Here is a 20,258-nt window from a genome sequence, read left to right on the forward strand (position 1 = left end):
AGAAAAAAATTTTGAAAAAAAACAAAAAAAATATACTAAATCTGTTCTACAATCAAGAAATTGTTGTTTTATTTTTAAATTTTTAATTAATACGAAAAGCGACTCTCTTTTGAATTATAAATAAAGCAGCAATAATAAATAAACTTTAAAGGAACGATATTAGGTTTAAACAGAAGCACTTACAGCTTTTAAGTAGATGATCCGATTTGAGATTATTTCATGCCTTTCAGGGACTCTAATTTTTGGTTGTCTAGCTAAGAACGAGCTTGATCTCAACTGAACCATTTGCAATTCAAGCTTAAACCATTAAGCTATTGAAATAATGGGACTCGAGCAAATTATTTCACACTTTGATTATTAACAACATTTGATTTTGAATATTGTTTGGCAAAACCCACGAAACCCGCTTAAATTTCGTTCCATTCCCATCCCTAGATATAATTGTTATTTAAATTGTGCACGTTATTAAAATTGTTATTGCTTTTAACACTTTCGGTGTGCCCTGATGTTGTTGTTGTTGTTGCTGTCGAGGTTGTTGCGACCACCTAACCCCTAATTGAATAATAAGATAATTTATGCATTTAATATTCATCAGCTATTAGCTAGACATTAAAAACCGAAAGATGAAAGCAGCAGAAATTCCAGATGTTGCATAAGATTTGCATATATTTAAAGAGATGTTCTAAGTCGGGGCCACTTACAGCTCGATACAAGATCGAACGCATGCGCAGTCGTACAAACAGTCTCGAGCCAAACAGAGAACCCTAAACATGCTAATCAAAACATTGCTGCTTTGCTTTTTGGCGCTGGTGATGTGTCTGCAGGTCTCAACGGCTAGGCAGTAAGTAAACCCTAGGCGGCAATTATACAATTTCACTTTCTGAATTAAATCTTTGCCGGTCTTTTGTAGATATCAGTTTATACCCGGGCGGTGCACTGTCCAACCAGGTCTAGAGAAACAAGTTGGGGGTCCATTCACAATCTGCACATTTCCCCCAAAACACGTGAGGCCCACTCAAGAGGATATAAATGCGGTGATCCAACATATACAATCATTAAGATTAGGTCACGTTCAATAGAGGGGGGTTTCTTTTAAAAAAATAAACCTTCTGATTTCTCAAAAACAAACAAGGGTTTTTAAAAATGTGTTTTAATAAACGTGAAAAAATTGACGACTCTGTGGACATATAAATCAAATCAATGCTATTCTACATGAAACATATAATAACAACAAAAATAGTGATTTGTTTTCAATTCAAACGAAGCAACAGATTTCATTGTTCCCGAATCAATGACACATTATAGTCAATTGTTTTGTTTAGAGAACTTTACATTTTATTTTTTTGCATTAGGCTTCGTATTTTATTTTGGCTAATAGACCAAAAACGCGGTATTTAGACATAGTTGAAATCAATAAAATTAGCTATAACATGTATTTAATTGCTGGCGCGCTGTGTTTGCTGCGCGTACTTCTGCATTCGGGACTCAATCTCGGGCCTGAAATGACGTATGAGGCCCTGCACTGGCCAAGCGGCACCATCGCCTAAGGCGCAAATGGTGTGTCCCTCGATTTGTTTGGAAATCTCCCACAGCATATCAATCTCAGCGGGTTGCGCATCGCCCTTGACAAAGCTGCGAAAGGCAAGGCAGAAGTTCGTAAATAATCGTAAATCACAGTATTAAAACTTAAACTTTTAAACCACATTTAAAAAAATATTAATACAAAAAGGCATTCTTCTGAATATTCGAAGCTTCCCAAATTATTCCCCTTAATGTCTAAATTTTGAGCCCAATTAAAGACTAAATTTATAACTCACCGCGTCATTATCTTATTCATCCAGCCAATACCCTCACGGCAAGGTGTGCATTGACCACAGCTCTCATGCTTGTAGAAGGAAATCAAACGCGCTATGGCCTTGATCACATCGGTCGACTTATCCATGACAATGATAGCAGCTGTGCCTAGCGAGGTTTGAGCTGCAATCAGGCCATCGAAATCCATAATCACATCATCGCACACATTCTTCGGTATGATGGGTGTAGACGAGCCACCCGGTATGACACCCAGAAGATTATCCCAGCCACCAATCACACCACCTGCATGACGTTCAATCAGCTCCTTAAGCGGTATGGACATTTCTTCCTCAACTGTGCAGGGCGTGTTCACATGACCCGAAATATTGAAGAGCTTCGTGCCCGAATTACGCGTGCGTCCGAAACTGGCAAACCAAGTGCCACCACGACGACAGATACTAGGAGCCACGGCCACTGTCTCCACATTGGTGACTGTGGTGGGACATCCGAAGACACCCACATCGGCAGGGAATGGCGGCTTCAAGCGTGGCTTGCCCTGTTTTCCCTCCAGAGACTCAATAAGTGCGGTCTCCTCACCACAAATATAAGCGCCAGCGCCGCGATGCATGAAGACGTCGAAATTATAGCCAGAACCACAGGCGTTTTTGCCAATCAGGCCAGCTTGGTAAGCCTCAGCAATGGCCAATTGCATGTTACTAGCCTCATTGTAGAATTCGCCGCGAATATAAATGTATGCAGCTTGTGCGCCCATGGCGCGACCAGCAATCAAACAGCCCTCAACCAGTTTGTGTGGGTCGTGGCGCATAATTTCGCGATCTTTGCAAGTGCCGGGCTCGCCTGAAATACTTTCCAATTAAAATCGAAATATAAAACATATAGCTTAGGCATACGCACCCTCATCTGCGTTGACAACCAAATATTTGGGGCGACCATCTGATGGCTTGTTCATGAAGGACCATTTCATGCCGCTGGGGAAACCAGCGCCACCACGTCCACGCAAGCCCGATGTCTTGATCTCATTAATGATCCAATCCGGACCCTTCAAGACAATCTCCTTGGTCTTGTACCAATCGCCACGCTTCAGAGCGCCCTTCAGGCGCCAATCGTGGCGTCCATACAAATTGCTGAAGATGCGATCCTCATCCGCCAGAGGTCCAAATGTTGTTTTTGTCTGTGGGGGAGGAGTGCCAGGTGGTGGAGCCTGGGTGCTCTGCAGTCGCAGTTGCACGCTGGCAGGCAAAGCCGCAACTGCAAACAAATCAATACAGGAAAATCGATTGAAATACGCAGCATTTTAGTGCACTTTGTTTTGCTTTTGCGCAAAAATTACATAATTTGTTTGCAAATGTTATGGTTGCGTTTGCACGTTAGCGGATACGTGTGCGCTTTAATTATGTCTCATAAAGAAGGTAACGTGACAGCACTACAGAGCTTAACTAGTTTATTTGCGTTTAATTACCAATTTGCGGCTTTGATAACAAATTAAATCGCACAATTGCAGCCATTTTCGGTACGACGACAGCTGAACCAAACGTCACGGTACGGCGCTGCCACCTTGTAATGAGTGCGTAGGTGCACTAGCGATGTGAATCTTATCTGAAATATCGAAACGATGGCAATCGACCAGCTATCGATGTGTTCGAAAAATTCAGACAATTGGGCGAGCCTCTGAGAACTTTGTCATATCACCAGCACCTGTTTTTATATTTTACGCTTCTTAACATTTTAATTGGTGAAAGAGACTCATCCGCAATATATGAAATTTTTGTTTAGTTTGTAAATATGGAGAACAATTTACCGAGTGCATCTTCCATTAACACAAGAACGGAAACAGTTGACGTAACGGATGCATCTGCAGGAAACGGACAGAGGCAGACTCAAAACGTTCCAACTCTTGTGCTGCGTTTGGAACAGCCGCGAGATGAACGGCGTGTGGTCTTTCACGAGGGAGTCATAGATAACGAACATATGAATAAGAAAAAGTCCAAATGTAAGATTTTTATGATTTCAATGCAAATACGGTGGTCTAAAATTTTAGTTTTTCACAAATGTAGGCTGTTGCATCTACAGAAAGCCTCTGGCTTTTGGCGAGAGCTCTTCGGAAGATGACGAGGACTGCGAGCACTGTTTTGGTCATCCAGAGAAGCGCAGAAGGAATCGAAAAAAGCATGATCATGGTAATGGCCATGATCATGATCATGCGGTTGATGATGTTGGTGACTCATGTGGTTTGCGACGAAATGAAGGAGCCTCGACGTCCTCGCAGACTCAGCAAGAAGATGAAAATGCAGCACATCCAGCAGCAACAGCAACGCCACCACCAACACCAACAACTCCAGCGCCAGAATCCTCAATTGAAAAACCATTACCCACCGGTAATTAAAATTCCAAGAAGGTGGGTGATCAACAACTCTTAATTATAAATAAATATATTTATTTTATGAACAAACAAAACAAAGAGTTGCATGCTTCAAATGTTTAAATAGATGTCGCGATAAAGTTGATGTCACAGGTCGCAGGCACGTAAGTGTGATGGTTTGGAGAGAATACGGTTGGTTGTGCCTGCCACCTTCAATTCTTGGGCTTCAGCTCAAAGGACTCGCTAACATTTGGGCTAATGTTGAAAGCCTTCGCCTTGGCCCGCGAGCGCCACACCTAAAAATAACAAATGTTGTGTTAAATTATTGAAATAATTCGGTATAAGATATTGTTTAAGTTTTAATGTTTAACATTTTACTAATTATACCACAAATCTTTTAGTTATATTTTAAATTCATCACAAACTAATTAAAGTTGAACATTTACCGATTGATTTACATGAACATATATTATTACAATAGCTTTCGGTTAATTTTTCTTGAGCTTATCACTTACCTTAATCGTGTAATCATCACTGGTGGTTACCAACATTTCAGAATCACGCGGATTAAAGGCAACACTATTGACAACATCCGTATGCTTAAACTTGGCCAAGCTGATACCATAATAGCGATCCCACAGATACGCATGCTGATCCTCAGCTCCACTAAAAAGACGTAATCATTGTTAAGCAGCTGTATCTGTTTAAAAACATGTGTCACCTCACCTGGCAACATACTCATCGCATACATCGAGAAATATAAAGAAGCATTCAGTGCTGGGAGTGTAGGCCTTGTGCGCGCGTAGCATATTGCCTACACGCTTTAGGGTCATCAGATCTATGACATGAATATCAATTTCCTGCGCTATGGGTGGCGGTTCCAGCCGATTTGTGATGACATAGCTTTTGGGCCAAGGCCGCGTGTTAACGTACAAGTACCGATGATCGGGCGTGAGGGCCATGCCAATAATATGTCCATGTAAATCAATCACCTTGTCTACCTTATCAAAACGATCCTTAACGGCTTCATAATCCCCCCAATCGGGGTCATTGCGAGGCTGTTGTTGTTGCTGTTGTTCGGCCGCTCTCTTTGCTGCAATGCGCTCCCTAAGAGTTGGCCCTGGATCCAATTTTTTAGGGAAATATACATTTCGTATGCGCTTGAAGCCGATCTGATGCGGCGTGAAGGTTTTCGAACCAGTCGAAAATATTAGATACTTGGGTATGTTATTCTCCATTTCATCGTACTCTTCATGCACATCCATGCACTCGTATTCATCATCCGCATCGTTGCCGGTATCATCAGCATCTGTAGCTGTCGCACTTCTATACTCCTCCAGATATTGTATCGTGGCCTCCGTCGTATTGCCGGCATAACGTGCGCGTGAGCGTCGCATGTGGCTTTGCTCGCTGATGTCCTGAAGATAATTATCCTCAGGCGTGGCGCTGCGGGTGCTTCTTAAGCTGGCGGCATGCGAAAGTGGATTGCCGGAAGCTGTGGCTGCCTCATTACTTGTGCTCCCGACATCACAAGAGCCCGGCGTGGACTCGGCTAATGGATCATTGGTTTCGTCGAGCCACGGGCATTTGGCCACCATTATAGCACGAACAGAGCTAGCATTGCGATTATAAAACTTATAAAGCTGGCTCATAATGGGTACATGTTCCGAGTCGATCTCCTGATTCGCCTTATTTAGCCACAACACTGAGGTGCTCACCAGATGTGCCAGCCAATGCAGATCACCAGATATAAGATATTGATCGCTGAACCAGGTGCCAAAGATATCGTAGGGACGATTGACGACGCGGCAGCGTAAATGAGATTCATCTATAAATCAAGGCAAAAGAATGGTCAGAGCGGTGATTGAACAAGTTAGCCTTTGTACTCACGTGCATTGTCCACAGTGAAGACAGCTATTTCGCCAGATGTGCTCTGTGGCGATCCAAAATGTACACCGGATACCAAAAGCAGGGTGTCGCTCTGATTAAATTGCGAGTATTGTGTATATTTCCAGCTAAATTGTTTCATATTGTGCGCATATTTTTCCGTGCAGGGATGTTGTGCGTGCCAGACCTGTGGGACAAAGCATATCATTGAATTGCGATCACATCAAGCATTCTCAGGCCACTCACAATCACATAGCCATCCTTGGAGCAGGTGGAAAACATTTCACCATTGTTTGCAAAGCTGACATGTAAGACCTGATGAACGTGACCCTCCAGTCGTTGTGCCTGAACGAAAGGTATATGAGTAGTGAGGCGTTGATATTCCGAACGCCAGCTTTCTGCACCAGGTTTCAATGGTATGCTGGGCGATGCCCTGAACTGCTCCTGAAACTTTTTTCGCCACAGCAAATCATCGTTTGCCACTGTATGCCAACGCCTGCAACATAAACTAGCCTGCAGCACATCGTACACGTCCAACTGGCTGAAAATTCTCAAGAGCACGGGCTCTGGAATTGCCCACCAGCCAAAGGCGAGAATATCATCATTTGCCGACTCCGATTCATCGCCGCTATCAATGATGGCGTCGACGTCAGCGTTAGCGTCTTCTTCCAATCTTTGTCTTTTGAAGGTCGTTTCTTGTTCCATTTATGCTTGCACCTGGTAACCTAATTTCTCAAAACTTCACCGCCCGCAGTTACGCAGTTCTTTTTTCTACACTACGTATTTGCGATTTGATTATAATAAACGCTAGTTTTTTTCCTTAAATTTGCATGTTATTTTTGAAAATTACAAACTTTCTCCGTTATGTTGTTACTGAAATTACCAACAACAACGAGCATGCAAACAGCTGGTGGTAAAGCACGATATGGGGGCGTATACAACATCAGACCTGACGATGTTTCATGCATTTGTGCTTTCCAATTATAAATAAATATAACTAAATTGCGAGATGATTTTAGCCTCAGAGAATGATTAACAAATCAATTTTTAATAGGTTTAATAAAACATGACAATGCTTATTTATTTCTAACGTTCAAAACACAACATCGATACACACAAACATCGATATACACACATCGATTGTGTGTGCTCATCGTTCAGAACTAAACGTAAGCAGATGCCGGCAGTTATATTTATGCACTCGGTAAAATGTACAAAAAAGTAAGTGTGGCTAACATAAAATTAATGAAAATATGTACTTATATTCTTAATTATACTTATTAGCATTTGGCAATTAGCGCGCGCCGCTCACCAAAGCAATTACAAGCCGCCACTCACACTATTTATTACGGCCACTGTTCGCACTGCTGTTCCTTTGGAACAGGATCAGACCGGTGCTGTCGTCGATGATTTAATTAAACGCGCGACTGTGCCGCGTACTGAAATTCAAAAGCTTATCGTTTGCACAACTCCTGCTGTAATGCAAATAATAGATCTCAGCAGATTGGCAAGTGATTTGGGACTGAAAGGCTGCGAATCGCATACATTTGAGGACAAAGATGTTTGCTCAACAAGTGGTTTACAGCTTGCTCTGGATAGTTTACGTAAAGATCCCAACAATTGCGTCATTTTGAGTGACATACGACATCAGAAAGCGGATAATGAGGGTGATTTGCGTACATCTCCAAGCGAACTGATGAGCTTGCTGCCACAGCCGCGAAGACGAAAGCAGCCGCAGTCAGACGACAAGCCATTGGCTCCCTCACTGGACGCAGCCGCTATATCTTTGGCCACAAATTTTATGTCAAAGCGATTGCAGCTCCAACCATTGGCAAGCATTCGAAATGTCACTGTCGAGAAGGATGTAAAACTTGCATTACTTCAGTTATGTCAGCAGCAAGGTATAAAACCCAATGAGCTGCATTCTTTGGAACTGGTGACGTTGCAGAAACGCACGCCACAGGAACTAGATTGGTTGACAGAGCTGAATCTTCAAAAGATTGCCATACACGATGCTAATAAAGTTACCACAACTCATTTGCTGACGCATCTGTCACACAAGTTACCCAACGGAGCTTATGGCTGCATAACAATCGAGATGTTGGATGAGAATTACCTGCTTTTATTGTTGGAGAAACTGTGTGTATTCGGACAGCTTATTCCTAAATTCTATTTTAAAACTCTGGTTTCTATTGCAGCATACCAAGAAGCATAGAAGCCAATAAGCTACCGCAGCTTACTCTCTACACCAAAGTTCCATGTCCACTTTGCGATGAGTTGGTGGAACAGTTGGAGCAACATTTTGCAGGCGAATATATTCTGCAAAAGGTTTACATAGATCGAAAGGAAAATGTGCGCTTTTTGCGGCTCTTTCGTTACGATATACCTGTGCTCTTTTTAAATGGACAATTTTTATGCATGCATCGATTAAACGAAAACCTGTTGCGTGAGCGGTTGGCGCAGTTAAAAGAATCCAGGGAGCAGGAAGTAGCCTAGTTGTATCTAGGTTATCTTTTAGCTTAACTAGATTTTGGCTTATTAACGACAAGCTGAACGGAAACCAAAGTTATGTATGGACCTAATATATTTAAGCTGCAGAAGACCACAAAAGAAATGTAAGAAATAATTCTATTTAATTATCGCTCTACCGCAAGTATCTTCAGTAGTTACAAGTTGCTAGTGTACATGCATATATGTATATGTATTTATTAAATTGAAAATTTTAAATTAATATGTCTTGAATTTGATCATCTTTGCAATATAGATATATATAAAACAGATGATCCAAGTTGCTTGATTCCGCTAACGAATAAACAATGAAACATTCAAATATTAATTTGTTGGTTTATTAAAACATTTCGCCCATAGGTTTCACGGTTATCTCATGAACCTGTTGAAGAAGAACAAATTCAAAATATAAGACGAAATGTCATTAATTGGACATTGTCGTCGCTCACCTGAACATGAGGAGGCGTGCGCAAGGCATACATCACCGCGTCGGCAATATTTGCTGGTTCCAAGCGTTCCATATCCTTCACATAGAAGTGTATTTCCTCTGGAAAAATGTTGGTGTTGGTTGCCCCCGGGCAGATAGCAGTCACACGAACCTTGCTCTTGTGCACCTGGAACTCCTGTCGGTATGTCTCGGTTATGGCCGTAATAGCAAATTTCGTAGCCGGATAAATGTTGAAAGAGGGCAATATATCAATAAAGTTTAATACTTGGTGACCCGCAATGCTATTGATGATAAGCACATGACCCTCTGCATCACGTTTAATCATGTTATTAAATGCTTCTCGTGTACACCATAACACCCCCATGACATTGGTGTCAATAACCTCTCGCAGCTTTTGGGTATTTCCGGGAGCCACAAGCTCTGTTTCACGGGTTATGCCCGCATTGTTTAAAAGCACATCCGTGCCTCCAAATTCACGTTCGATCCAATCGAATGAGTTCTGCACCTGGTCCTCCTTAGATACGTCACAGCGACGCGGTATGAAATTTGATTGCAAATTTTTCGGTAGGCTGTCCCGTAACTCCTTGAGCTTGGCCTCCCGACGTGCCAAGCCCACAACACGTAATCCTGCCCCTACCATTGCACGAGCACAGGCAGCACCAATTCCACCGCTGGCACCTGTTACCACTGCGATTTTGTTGTGCCAACGTTCCATGTTTCTCGACGAATGTGAGCGCATTCAAGCTGACGACATCTAATGGTGACTTGCCCAGCATTTTAATGGCTTCTCTCAGGTCAACTGAACGTTATTTAAAGTAGGTTAATCCTCCTAACGGAAAATGGTTACGTTATGAATCACCCTGTGCCCAAGTTAGATGTTTCGTTACAGCCCTATCGATAACATTCGTTTCATTCAGCGAACCTGCCATCTTTAATCAGCAGGAGACTAAAAGATTTTGTAGCAGGTGTTGAGACTTTTACAAAATTCGTTCGGAAAAGGTGTTTTTTGAGATAAATAAGTAGCAGAAAAGCAACTATCATACAAAATGGCACAAATGGATCTGGAATTAAAGAAGGTAAATTCATTTGAAATGCATTTAGAAGCTGTGCAACAGCCGGCGTGGAACCCATGCTGCCCAATAAGCAAAGTTAGTCATGCTTGCTCCTGTTATATGTATATTTTTTGCAGGCGTTCACCGAAATGCAAATAAATAAATTGGAAACAGCCAAAAAGATTAATATGATTGATATGCGATGCGACATGGTAAAGACAGGCAAACATAAGTATCAGTTAACGGAAAAGGTCACCAGCAACCTGGCCGACGATACAAGGTAAGATTTCGTGTATATTGTTGAGTGCATCTAATGATAAAGAAATCATTCCATAGAGTTTATCTGTCTGTTGGACGCATGTTTCTGCTAACCAGTGTAAATGATATGCGCGATGAGCTAAAAAATAAACAGGACAAATGTGATAAAGCCATTGATCTGCTCGAGAAAAAGAAGGAATTTCTGCAAAAATCTCTGAAGGACCAGGAGGACGGTCTGCGTGAGTTGGTTCAGCAGCGTAAGGATGCGGATGCCAGCACGAAATAGGTGCGAATACAGAACAAAAATACATACATCTACGCAAGGCATTTAACAGTCTTTCACACACCTACGGACAAACGGTAGTTTGCATTCGAATTGTGTTATTTATTTACAACATAATGGTCTAAATTAAAATTTGCATAACTAACAAATTCGTTCCCCAAATTTCGCTCATGCTCCGGTTGAAATTGACACTTGCGAACTGGAAGGCAGGCCGTCAGCCATTTTTCGACTACTTCGCCGGAACAGAAAATCACTTTCGATTCACTAGTGCGCTGTAGATTCCGTATAATGACAGACATTTTAGAAATGCACTCCTCGGAGAGAAAAGGTGGATCTGCTATAACCAAATCGTAGCTGTTGTGATAATTTTGCAGATAGTCTTCGTCCGCAGCATTAAAATCGTAGTGCACAAAATCGGTTCCATAGGCACCAAAACGTTGATCGTATTCAAAAATGTTGACTGAAATGCAAACCATTACATTGACTGTCGGTTGATGCGATATAAAGAACATACCATTCCCATGTATATCCTTAATAGTGGCATAAAGTGAGGGACAAGACAACAGAGCTATACGAAAATCGGTAGCGCCTGCTTCAGTTAGTAATGTGGCTACTACCTTACCTATTGAAACTTTTGTGCTCTCGCTGTACCAGAATTGGCTCAGTTGCTAAAAAGGAATGAAATGTATCTTTAAGATTCATTGAATACTGCCAGGATTCAGAACAGAAAAGCCAACCCAATCTTCTTCAAAATGCGCATCCTTGCCGGTTTTGTTTACAATCCTCTGCTCCTCCTCCTGCTCTCGCTGCGCGCGCTCTGCCAGAAATTCATTAAGTATGGCCATTGTGTCTGCCGGCAGCGTGAGGTCATCGTCCATTATTAAGTTGTTTATAATTAAAGTATGTACAACAATTAAATACAGAAAACGTGATTGCACATAATAGCGCTGCCACTCTGGACCATATGTTGATAAAAAAGTAAACAATCAGATAATGCTGCCAAACTGTTAATAAACGATAGGTAATGACAAACAGCGATAAGTACAACATCGATAGTTTGAAATTATACTTTCCTACGTACAGACGTATCGGAAGTACGTGTAGTTTTCTTGATTTTATTTTAATTTTCTCGCAAACGAAAAGCGTAGTCGCACATAAACTGTTTTGCACGGGTAAGCAAACATTAATTGTCTTTCGATAGTGTTGTGTAACATATAGAATTAATCATTTAATTATACAAAGTACAATTGCACTGCTTTACTGAATGACCAGCAATCGCTGTTGCTTGTTTTTGCCTGAGACTGCTGCTTTCACGCGGCCAAAATTAAATAAAGTGCACGTTCTAAACCATATTAACCTCAACTGAATAGTGTAGTAGCTTTGTGCCAGAAAAATGATTAGTGCAACATAGAAAATGTATCTGGTTTGCCGGTGCCTGCGCCCGCAATGGCATCGAGATGCTAGAGCTTGCTGCATAAATTAAAGCGGAAGCATCAATTCTAACCAAAATTGTTCCAAATTTCACCCAATTGTAGTGGACTCTTCTATTGGCATCGCAACATGCAACGCACTTTGAGCGCGCTTTTCTTTTTGCTTCGTCACGACTTTTATTTGTTTAATTCTTGCTGAAAAAGTTCAGCAGTGTCAATCAGCGCAATCAACTGATGGTGGACAATAAATGTAGATATGTATATACATATGTACATACCTCCAATTATTTTTAATGTACCTTTTTGTGTGTGCTATGACGTGTTCCTTTTTTGGCAGAGTATGTACATGTGACGTCATTTGTTTACCCATATTTACATAAATTTCATCATGTTAGGTATCAGCAAACCAAAACCAAATTACGATATAAAGTTTCAGTTATTGAATGACCTCACTATATTGTGTGATGTGCACGCATATCAAATGAGCATTTCTCAATATGTACATATGTCATATCTACTGAAGCTCATACCTAACTTGACCCACTTGTAGTGAAGGACGGCAGGTCCTTATTAAAATCAATATTGTAGAGTGGGTTAACGCCTACATGCCGCCATTTACCTTGCATTTTAAATAGCCTTTAATGGTCTTTGTCTGTCTGCCACTTTACCACCAACTTTTCATAACGTTTCGCTTATCATTAATTTTTCATAAATCGAACAAAAAACCCTGCACTTTGTTGACAATTAAACACCAGCTCGCTCTCCCGCTCTTTCCAAAAGCCACCTGTTTGGTAACATCGCTCAGCCCCTGCACAGTGGCATTAAATGAAGTCAAAGGTGGGCAAAACGCATTCCCTAATAAAATCTTAGAACAAGCTCTACAAAATATTGGAACTTTTCAAATTGTAGATTTATTTAGATTTCTCTTTAAAGCATCGGCTTCTGAAGTTCAATACTACTGAGAAGTAAGACTTTGAAAACAATCAATTGTCTTTATTCAAAAGCTAAGAAAGCTAGTTTTTGGTTCTGGTTGTTTTATTTCAAACCCAAGAAATTGATCAATAAATCTGATAAAAATGAGCAGTCGCTTACTTCTTATAATTTGAAACCCAAAAAAGATTGGCTTTATTGGTTGGTCAGACATGTGGCATAAAAGCTGGCTCTTTGTGTTTTTATTTATTTGTAAAAACTTCGATAGAGAAATAACCATTTATAGCATTGCTATTTTAACATTTTCATAGTCATATAAAATCATAACTGAACGATTTTCTGCGCCCAATCTATTAACAAATCTATTCCACGGTTCACTACCCGCAATATCATCGTTACGTGGTTTTAGTGTATGCTCATATACGCTATTTCGTAACAATTTAGCTTTATGTGTTGTTATTATTACTTGTAGTCAGTTGCGTTTTCTACTGTCCAAGTCGTCGGTCGATTTGCGGGTCTTTTGTGTTTCTGTGTAATTGCATTGTGCTCGTCATAAACCTAGTTTGCATGTTTAGGGTTTTTAATTTCTTCAAACATTTCATTTAATTGCTTTGCGTCATTAAGTGCGCACTTAATAGAGATTTTAAAAAAATATTTACGGCAAGATCTACGCCTCGTGGACACGCCTGTTCAGTAAGAGCCAACTTTCCATACGACTGCTTAAAAGAAAATCATAAAAACCAGGCAGACATAAGGCAAAAATTACAACTTGAAGCGCGTGTCAAGTCAGCGAGCAAAGCGGTAACTGAAAGCCCTAACTTTGTGTCTTTGCACATAGTATGAATACATACGTATGTGTGTACGTGTACATACATACCGATGTATGCAAATATTCCAAAGTTCAATGCACTTTGGCAACTGTCTCAGCCCGACTGTCTGATATGTATGTGCGTTCAGCTTCAGATGATGAGCAATGAACGACAATTGTAAATTCTACTACTGTTAGAACAAAGGCTGCGTTTTATTTCTATAAAAATATGATTTTAGTCAGGGTTTGAATATTCCTTTATGTTGTAGCTGCATTCTAGCTAAATAATAATAAAATGGAATAAATACCTACAGAATTCATTTGGAAATTAGAAAACGTGCCAAATATTAAACTAAAATAATATAGTCTTCACAAAAAGTTATCATATTTGGATTCAAAAGCAATCAATATTTAATATTATTTGACATAGTTTATATGTTTAAATTTACGTTAGTGTTTAATATTTTGAAAAAATAACCCGACAGCTGCATTCTTCCGAATATTTTTAATGACTGCAACCGGAATTAATATATTTTGGAGCCTGATCCACATACCTAGGAGATAGACTGATATTTATTTATAATATGATCCACTCTAGTTTTAATTTCGATTAGAAGTCTGCCATAGTTTTAAATATCGAGCAAACAAAATGAAACTGATGTTTATTATCAAATATTATTGGAAACCTACAATATAGGACTAACCTAATTTTTAAACTTAACAAAGAAATTAGTAGACTTGTTAATGCACGTTGGGTTTTACTTCACCATAAAACAATTTGGAATATCTCTTATATGTTTTAAAGTAACTGTTGAGGGACAGTTTTAGGTACAAGCGGCTTTTGCTTATCAAGCAGCAATTGCCTTTATGGCCTGATAAGCGCATTCTTACTTCGCGCGCCTCACTGATAACGTTTGTTGCTGACTAAAACCTTATATTTCCTAAATTGCAGACTGAACGCAATACAGCAACAAATTGGTTAAAAAGTAAAAAATATATTTAAACAATGAGCTCGTCAACTGAAGATTCACCACATCACGAGAGCGGTGCCGATGGCGATGATGTGCGTGAGGAGCCTTCAAGTACATCGGAGGGACAGGAGCGAAAAACACAGACAACACAGAATGCATCGTCAAAGCTGTTGCACCATTTCCAAACAAATCGCATTGATTCGGCACTCTGGGCGCTCAGACTCCTGGTCATAGTATTGACCATCAGCTACATTCTGCCCATTTTCGCGTAAGTAGACGAAACACATTATAGTACACCGATTTCAAATGTTCTCCTCTATTTCAGGACACAAAAGAGCGTCTTCAGCAAGGTGTTGCTCGCCAATGCCGCCATTTCGGCCCTGCGCTTGCATCAACGCGTCCCAGCCTTCTCGTTCTCGCGGGAATTTCTTGGACGGCTCTTTGCCGAAGACTCATGTCATTATATGATGTATTCACTCATTTTCTTTAACATTATACCCAATCTTCTTGTACTTGTGCCCGTTGTGTTGTATGCCGTATTGCATGCCTCCAGCTACTCGCTCAAGCTCTTGGATGTAAGTAAACCGCACGGATATTTAGTATAACTATAAATATATATGCTATTAAAGTAGCAAGTATACGGATACGTTGTAGGCGCTTTTATATGTGATATATAATCGAATCTTAAGTAGAGTTTCTTTTTAACAGACTGCAAAAAAATGATGTTATCAGTGCGTCCGTATTTTTTTTATGTTTAAGTTGTAAGTTAGCTTTAGATATGTTGGCATATCTTTGCCAATTTATCTCTTCTTACGAACAAGTTAGAACATTGAGAATCATTAGCTATATGCACATAAAACACAATCAAAATTATGCGACATATGTTTGTAACACAACGATGATTAGATTAGATAGAATGTAATTAGTGTAGGACTGTGTTCATGCTGATTGTTCCAATTCGAATATTTCTAGGGAACTGTGGAACGGCACAGTTGGAACTTGATTTTTAAACAAATTGTCATATTGTAAATGTTTTCCCCAAAACTAAACGAATAATCAGATTTATTTTATAATTAAACGAACTACGAACCGATCAACTATTATACAATATGTAGAAAAAATGTTTTCAGATATTAGGAAAAAAAAAGTCTCAAAACACCCAATTAATATCCATTTGTCAAAAAAAAATATAGTATGTACTTCGAATTGATTGAGAGATTATTAGAAAGCTTAGCCTATTCGGTGGGTTTTATTGTATAAGTGATATGGATAAAGGCAATCGAATAATCTCTTTTTACCATTGCAGCTTATTGGCCAAAATTCGTGGTGGGGCGCTCGTTTCATTATCTCGATTGTGGAGTTCCAAGCGGCCAACATCTTGAAGGTCACCGCCTTTACGGAAATCTTTATTATGCCTCTGGCCATTGTGCTGGCATTCATGTAAGTATTGTTATGGCTCCTATGTAAGATTATTGTTTTAATGCCTCATTTTTTTGTACAATGCAGAAGCCATGCGGGTTTGATGACACCCATCATCTACTACCACTATCTGGTTATGCGTTATAGTTCACGTCGCAATCCCTATCCCCGCACCGCCTTCGCTGAGCTGCGCATTGCATTTGAAGCGCTGGCCGCACGCTCGCCCCCAATTGTGGGCAAAGTAATTCGCAGCGGTATTGGATTTGTTACTCGATTGGCGCCACAGCCGCAACCTGCGCCGGCGCAACAGTAAATACAAATAATAAACAACAATAATAATAATAACAAGAACAACAACCACAATAACAATCAAAAGACAAAGCTCGACGGCTTAATCTGGCCCCATAATATCTGATGGCAACAACGATGAACAGAGAAAACCAATAAGTCTATTTACTATAATAGCCACACAGACACACAAACAAATATACACACTCACTAACATATTAAAGGCCAACAAAATCCTTAAACTTTTAGTCAAAATTGGCAATGCACTGGTTGTCCAACTGCAAATGTTGAAAAAAAAGGATAGGAATATTCTCTTCTTACGAGTAAGTTTCGGTATATTTTGTTTTGCACATTCACATTTTCTTTATAAAGTTTCGATTTGATTTAATCGTTTGGCATTAAGTATAAATTATTTAACAACCAACTGCTAAAAATATTTCATTCTATGTGTGAACGCAGCTCCCACCCCATTACAAGTTATAATATGCTCGTATTATTAACGTTAATGAAATAGTTTAATCGTTTTTATTGATCGATTGTGAACAAATTTTATAAGAAGTAGCATAACTAAACACTTAAAAATATGTGAGAATATTTGCAAACATCATCATAAGAACGGCAGAGAAGTTGTATTTTTTATTAATGTGTAAAAAAAAAAACTAAACAAACGTAAAATTAACGTAATAAATTATTTTATTTCTGGGATTTGATAAATTGGTGTTTTTTATTACGTAAAAATAGCCAGAGTTTTAAAATAACAAAATGTAATGAGTAGAAGCTCATATTCTGGCTATTGATTATACCTTGGCGATTGCTTGTTGCTGCATATTTCTTAGTTGTGCTGATTTGTTCTCAGTAGAAAGAAAAGCTCTGCTCCAAAGTATTTAAGTTTTCCAAAACTTAAAAATACTTTGATGAATGATATCAAGTGTTCCCTTTATTACATCTTGATTTTATTTATATACTCAGTACATCTACTAAATAGTTTTTATCTGTACGCAATATTTAATTCTTTACACTAAAAAGTTTAAACTTTTGAAAGTTTTGTTGTAAACACCTTTACAAATTTAGTCCCACAAAAGAACATTTTTGAAACCTTGTTTCATTCTTTTTCTGTTTCGGTTTTTCTTACATTCCACTTGTAATAAACTAATGGATCTGTATTCCCTTTTCTCTCTAAAGTAATAAAAGATGACTGATATAACTATAATTTATCGTTAGTTAGATTACATTAATGTTAAGAATCTAGTTGTATTGAATAAGTAAAAATTCTCTTCGACATATCTTAGATATCCAAAATCTAAGGCTCTTAGCGTCCTTCTGAGTAAGAGTATGAAGAACAAGTAAGCCTAACCTACACCTTATTCTAAGGAATAAGTGAACTGGAGTATCTTATATTTCCATCAATGTTTCTAAGCCCGGGGACTGTGGTTTATAAGTTCTACTCTATCAGATACATATATATAATATATATACAATAAGTTTTAATAGATATTCCAATTGGTTTAATAGCTCTTTGTTTTTTCAGCATTTGTAATATATATGTACCAGCCTTCAGCTGGAAGATTCTGCAGTGAAAAGTCAGAAAAGGATAGGCTACATTTTAAGCTGTCAGAAAAAACTCCTTTTTCCACTAAATTATTGAATATTAATCAAATTTTCTGTACGGTAAGTGCTTAAAATATATATATGTACATATATTTCTTTAGTTTCTTGCCCTTCAAACATAGAAAGTAGTCCTTTTAGAAGATAACAAACAATAAAGGTCTGTCAATCACTGCAATATAAGACCTGTAGAGCTCTAATTATTGTTCCCACATACATTTCCAATCCGAATACATTTTAAGGTAATGAATAGATCAAGGGTGCGCACTATTCTGATAAAAGATAGAGTGAACATATACGTCAAATTTGATGGTTCAGATCTGCCAGGTCTGCAATATCTGAATTTTCCGCTTCAAGAAACCCTCAAAGCATGCTCTGAGAACTTTTTGTTTGCCTTCATTTTTGTTGCGCTGAAATGTATGCTACAAAATGTTTAAACTGAAGAAAAATCTTTGACAGATTGTTGTATGTAGTAGTATAATAAATGGCTTCCATATACATATGTAGGTATAATTCTATTTATTTCAAGCTTAAACTAGTCAATTGAAGCACAACCATACCCTGCTTTTAGCTCAGGAAACACCAAAAGCCCAATCCGAAGGAACAATTGCAAATCGTTCGCATGTGGGTGCAAGCCTTGGGCAAAGGGTGTGACAGCCCTCCTAAGTAAATTAACCAATTTGGCTATGATTGTGTGTGTGTATATGTATATGCACATACACTTAAAGAAAGTAGTATTTAATAGGTTCCATTTCTCTTTCAATCGATATGAATTAAATTTAATTATCGTATATAAAATGAATCTTTGCTCAAAACTAAGAAATAAACTCTGTAGTACTTAGAAAAATGTATAAATCGAAAAATGCTAAATGAAAACTTTTTTATGAGGCGGAAAAATCTAATTTGTATTCGAAAATTTATAATTATAAGTTCAGAAAATAAATTTTCGAATTCAAATTAAGTTTTCCGCCTCATAAAAAGGTTTTTATTTAGCATTTTTCCATTTTTGAGCAAAATTTCTTTCTATATAATTAAATGTTATTCATATTGATTGAATTTACCTTTTAAATACATTTTAGGTATTTGGATAGAATTGAAATATTTTTGATTAGGCCTTTATTTTAAATAGCTGTTTTAATCAAAATAGGTTCTTGAAAATGAAGAATATCATTTCCAAGCCGCAAGATGCCATTGTGAAGATAAAGTATATTTAACAATTCTCATTTAAAGTTAGTTTTTAATCGAATCATCAATCTCTCAGTGTATGTGTGTGTGTGGCACTTCAACCACCAAAATGCATATCCACGCACAACCCACAACTTGTATAGGAAAGTGTTCGGCGCGGGCGCTAGGAGAGGGGGCGAGAACTCCAGAAAAGCGTCAGTCAGTCAGCGAGCGAGTTTAGCTTTTGCTCCAATGGCAGCAACTTTGGCTGCTTCCGAATTTCCAGCAAGAAGTTCAATGAACTTGGCTGCTCTTGTTGCTGCTTTTCTTGCGCCAAACAAGAACTTTGTGGCAGCAAGAGGGGGGTCGCGTAGAGTCGCTTCGATTCGAGCCACAAACGCTTGTGGCAGGGGCAGCAACAAGACTCACTTTCATTTTTCGTGTGTGAAGTTCATTTGTGCGCTCAGGGAAATTTGGTGGCTGTCTGAGGGCAGTTGTTCTTCTTGCTGCTCGTAATGTTGTTGCTGTTGCCGCTCTTTTTGTTTTTCGTTTTCTTTTGGAATTGTTGGGGCAGGGGGTGGGAGCCCCATTGGACGTCCATCCAATAGCATAGCCAGTGTGCCAGCCAATGGTCGCTGGTGACGGTTTCATGGGGTTCTTGAACTTTCCTATACAAGATTTGCGAGACATTTGTTTTCTTTTGGCTTTTGTTTTCTGGAAAAACATTTTCCTCAAGATTATATTTCGTTTTACATTTTTGGCCGCTCTTGCTCTGGATGGTGATGCGCGCAGTTAATGTCCCCTGTCATCATCTTCACTGGATGTTAGTGTTAGTGCTGGCCAGATTGATTTGTTGTTTCCGTTTGCGCATTGAGGCGTTGGTTGGTAAAAGGTATTCCATAGCCATTGACCTGAACGTTCTTTGAATGATGTCTTATACTCGTGCTATAGTATTCGTGGGAGTTCGTCAAAAATAAACAAAAGAGGGCAAACTGCAATTGAGAAATGATAGAGAAACTTAGAGATAATTGGG

General features: G+C 39.1%; 9 protein-coding genes across 11 annotated transcripts; 5 read left to right on the top strand and 4 right to left on the bottom strand.

Moving 5' to 3' along the window:
* Window positions 1-714: 714 nt before the first annotated feature.
* LOC115626631 lies at window positions 715-1,128 on the top strand. The gene is made up of 2 exons (XM_030522037.1): window positions 715-841; window positions 911-1,128. Exons 1-2 carry the CDS (start codon window positions 771-773, stop codon window positions 1,077-1,079), a joined length of 240 nt encoding a protein of 79 aa, XP_030377897.1. The 5' UTR covers window positions 715-770; the 3' UTR covers window positions 1,080-1,128.
* A 181-nt stretch (window positions 1,129-1,309) lies between these two features.
* On the bottom strand, window positions 1,310-3,403 carry LOC115626627 (NADH dehydrogenase [ubiquinone] flavoprotein 1, mitochondrial). The gene is made up of 4 exons (XM_030522030.1): window positions 3,275-3,403; window positions 2,710-3,063; window positions 1,818-2,652; window positions 1,310-1,632 (listed from the first exon to the last, which is right to left on the bottom strand). Exons 1-4 carry the CDS (start codon window positions 3,318-3,320, stop codon window positions 1,437-1,439), a joined length of 1,431 nt encoding a protein of 476 aa, XP_030377890.1. The 5' UTR covers window positions 3,321-3,403; the 3' UTR covers window positions 1,310-1,436.
* Window positions 3,404-3,510: 107 nt separating this feature from the next.
* Window positions 3,511-4,631, top strand: LOC115626630 (type 1 phosphatases regulator YPI1). 3 transcript variants are annotated; one of them, XM_030522036.1, is made up of 3 exons: window positions 3,511-3,805; window positions 3,870-4,210; window positions 4,275-4,631. In XM_030522036.1, the coding sequence occupies exons 1-2, from the start codon at window positions 3,598-3,600 to the stop codon at window positions 4,196-4,198; spliced, it is 537 nt and encodes a 178-aa protein (XP_030377896.1). In that variant the 5' UTR covers window positions 3,511-3,597; the 3' UTR covers window positions 4,199-4,210; window positions 4,275-4,631. The 3 variants fall into 3 exon arrangements, with proteins under 3 accessions (XP_030377896.1, XP_030377895.1, XP_030377894.1); XM_030522035.1 differs by having other exon boundaries at window positions 4,302-4,631; XM_030522034.1 differs by lacking the exon at window positions 4,275-4,631 and having other exon boundaries at window positions 3,512-3,805; window positions 3,870-4,269.
* LOC115626626 (F-box/WD repeat-containing protein 5) lies at window positions 4,229-6,847 on the bottom strand. Its single transcript, XM_030522029.1, has 5 exons — window positions 6,308-6,847; window positions 6,065-6,248; window positions 4,901-6,002; window positions 4,690-4,840; window positions 4,229-4,470 (listed from the first exon to the last, which is right to left on the bottom strand). Exons 1-5 carry the CDS (start codon window positions 6,764-6,766, stop codon window positions 4,387-4,389), a joined length of 1,980 nt encoding a protein of 659 aa, XP_030377889.1. The 5' UTR covers window positions 6,767-6,847; the 3' UTR covers window positions 4,229-4,386.
* A 292-nt stretch (window positions 6,848-7,139) lies between these two features.
* On the top strand, window positions 7,140-8,705 carry LOC115626628. The gene is made up of 3 exons (XM_030522032.1): window positions 7,140-7,282; window positions 7,346-8,200; window positions 8,260-8,705. The coding sequence occupies exons 1-3, from the start codon at window positions 7,239-7,241 to the stop codon at window positions 8,555-8,557; spliced, it is 1,197 nt and encodes a 398-aa protein (XP_030377892.1). The 5' UTR covers window positions 7,140-7,238; the 3' UTR covers window positions 8,558-8,705.
* A 141-nt stretch (window positions 8,706-8,846) lies between these two features.
* Window positions 8,847-9,732, bottom strand: LOC115626629 (farnesol dehydrogenase). Its single transcript, XM_030522033.1, has 2 exons — window positions 9,019-9,732; window positions 8,847-8,951 (listed from the first exon to the last, which is right to left on the bottom strand). The coding sequence occupies exons 1-2, from the start codon at window positions 9,730-9,732 to the stop codon at window positions 8,910-8,912; spliced, it is 756 nt and encodes a 251-aa protein (XP_030377893.1). The 3' UTR covers window positions 8,847-8,909.
* Window positions 9,733-10,063: 331 nt separating this feature from the next.
* Window positions 10,064-10,759, top strand: LOC115626408 (prefoldin subunit 1). Its single transcript, XM_030521773.1, has 3 exons — window positions 10,064-10,093; window positions 10,207-10,349; window positions 10,406-10,759. Exons 1-3 carry the CDS (start codon window positions 10,064-10,066, stop codon window positions 10,611-10,613), a joined length of 381 nt encoding a protein of 126 aa, XP_030377633.1. The 3' UTR covers window positions 10,614-10,759.
* Window positions 10,692-11,564, bottom strand: LOC115626407 (protein-lysine N-methyltransferase CG9154). Its single transcript, XM_030521772.1, has 3 exons — window positions 11,348-11,564; window positions 11,125-11,278; window positions 10,692-11,070 (listed from the first exon to the last, which is right to left on the bottom strand). Exons 1-3 carry the CDS (start codon window positions 11,486-11,488, stop codon window positions 10,709-10,711), a joined length of 657 nt encoding a protein of 218 aa, XP_030377632.1. The 5' UTR covers window positions 11,489-11,564; the 3' UTR covers window positions 10,692-10,708.
* A 140-nt stretch (window positions 11,565-11,704) lies between these two features.
* LOC115626343 (Krueppel homolog 2) lies at window positions 11,705-17,161 on the top strand. The gene is made up of 5 exons (XM_030521692.1): window positions 11,705-11,782; window positions 14,731-15,017; window positions 15,075-15,324; window positions 16,056-16,189; window positions 16,256-17,161. Exons 2-5 carry the CDS (start codon window positions 14,785-14,787, stop codon window positions 16,479-16,481), a joined length of 843 nt encoding a protein of 280 aa, XP_030377552.1. The 5' UTR covers window positions 11,705-11,782; window positions 14,731-14,784; the 3' UTR covers window positions 16,482-17,161.
* Window positions 17,162-20,258: the final 3,097 nt, after the last annotated feature.

Source organism: Scaptodrosophila lebanonensis, unplaced genomic scaffold (assembly GCF_003285725.1).
Source record: "Scaptodrosophila lebanonensis strain 11010-0011.00,11010-0021.00 unplaced genomic scaffold, SlebRS2 tig00000085-arrow-pilon, whole genome shotgun sequence".
Lineage (NCBI taxonomy): Eukaryota > Metazoa > Arthropoda > Insecta > Diptera > Drosophilidae > Scaptodrosophila > Scaptodrosophila lebanonensis.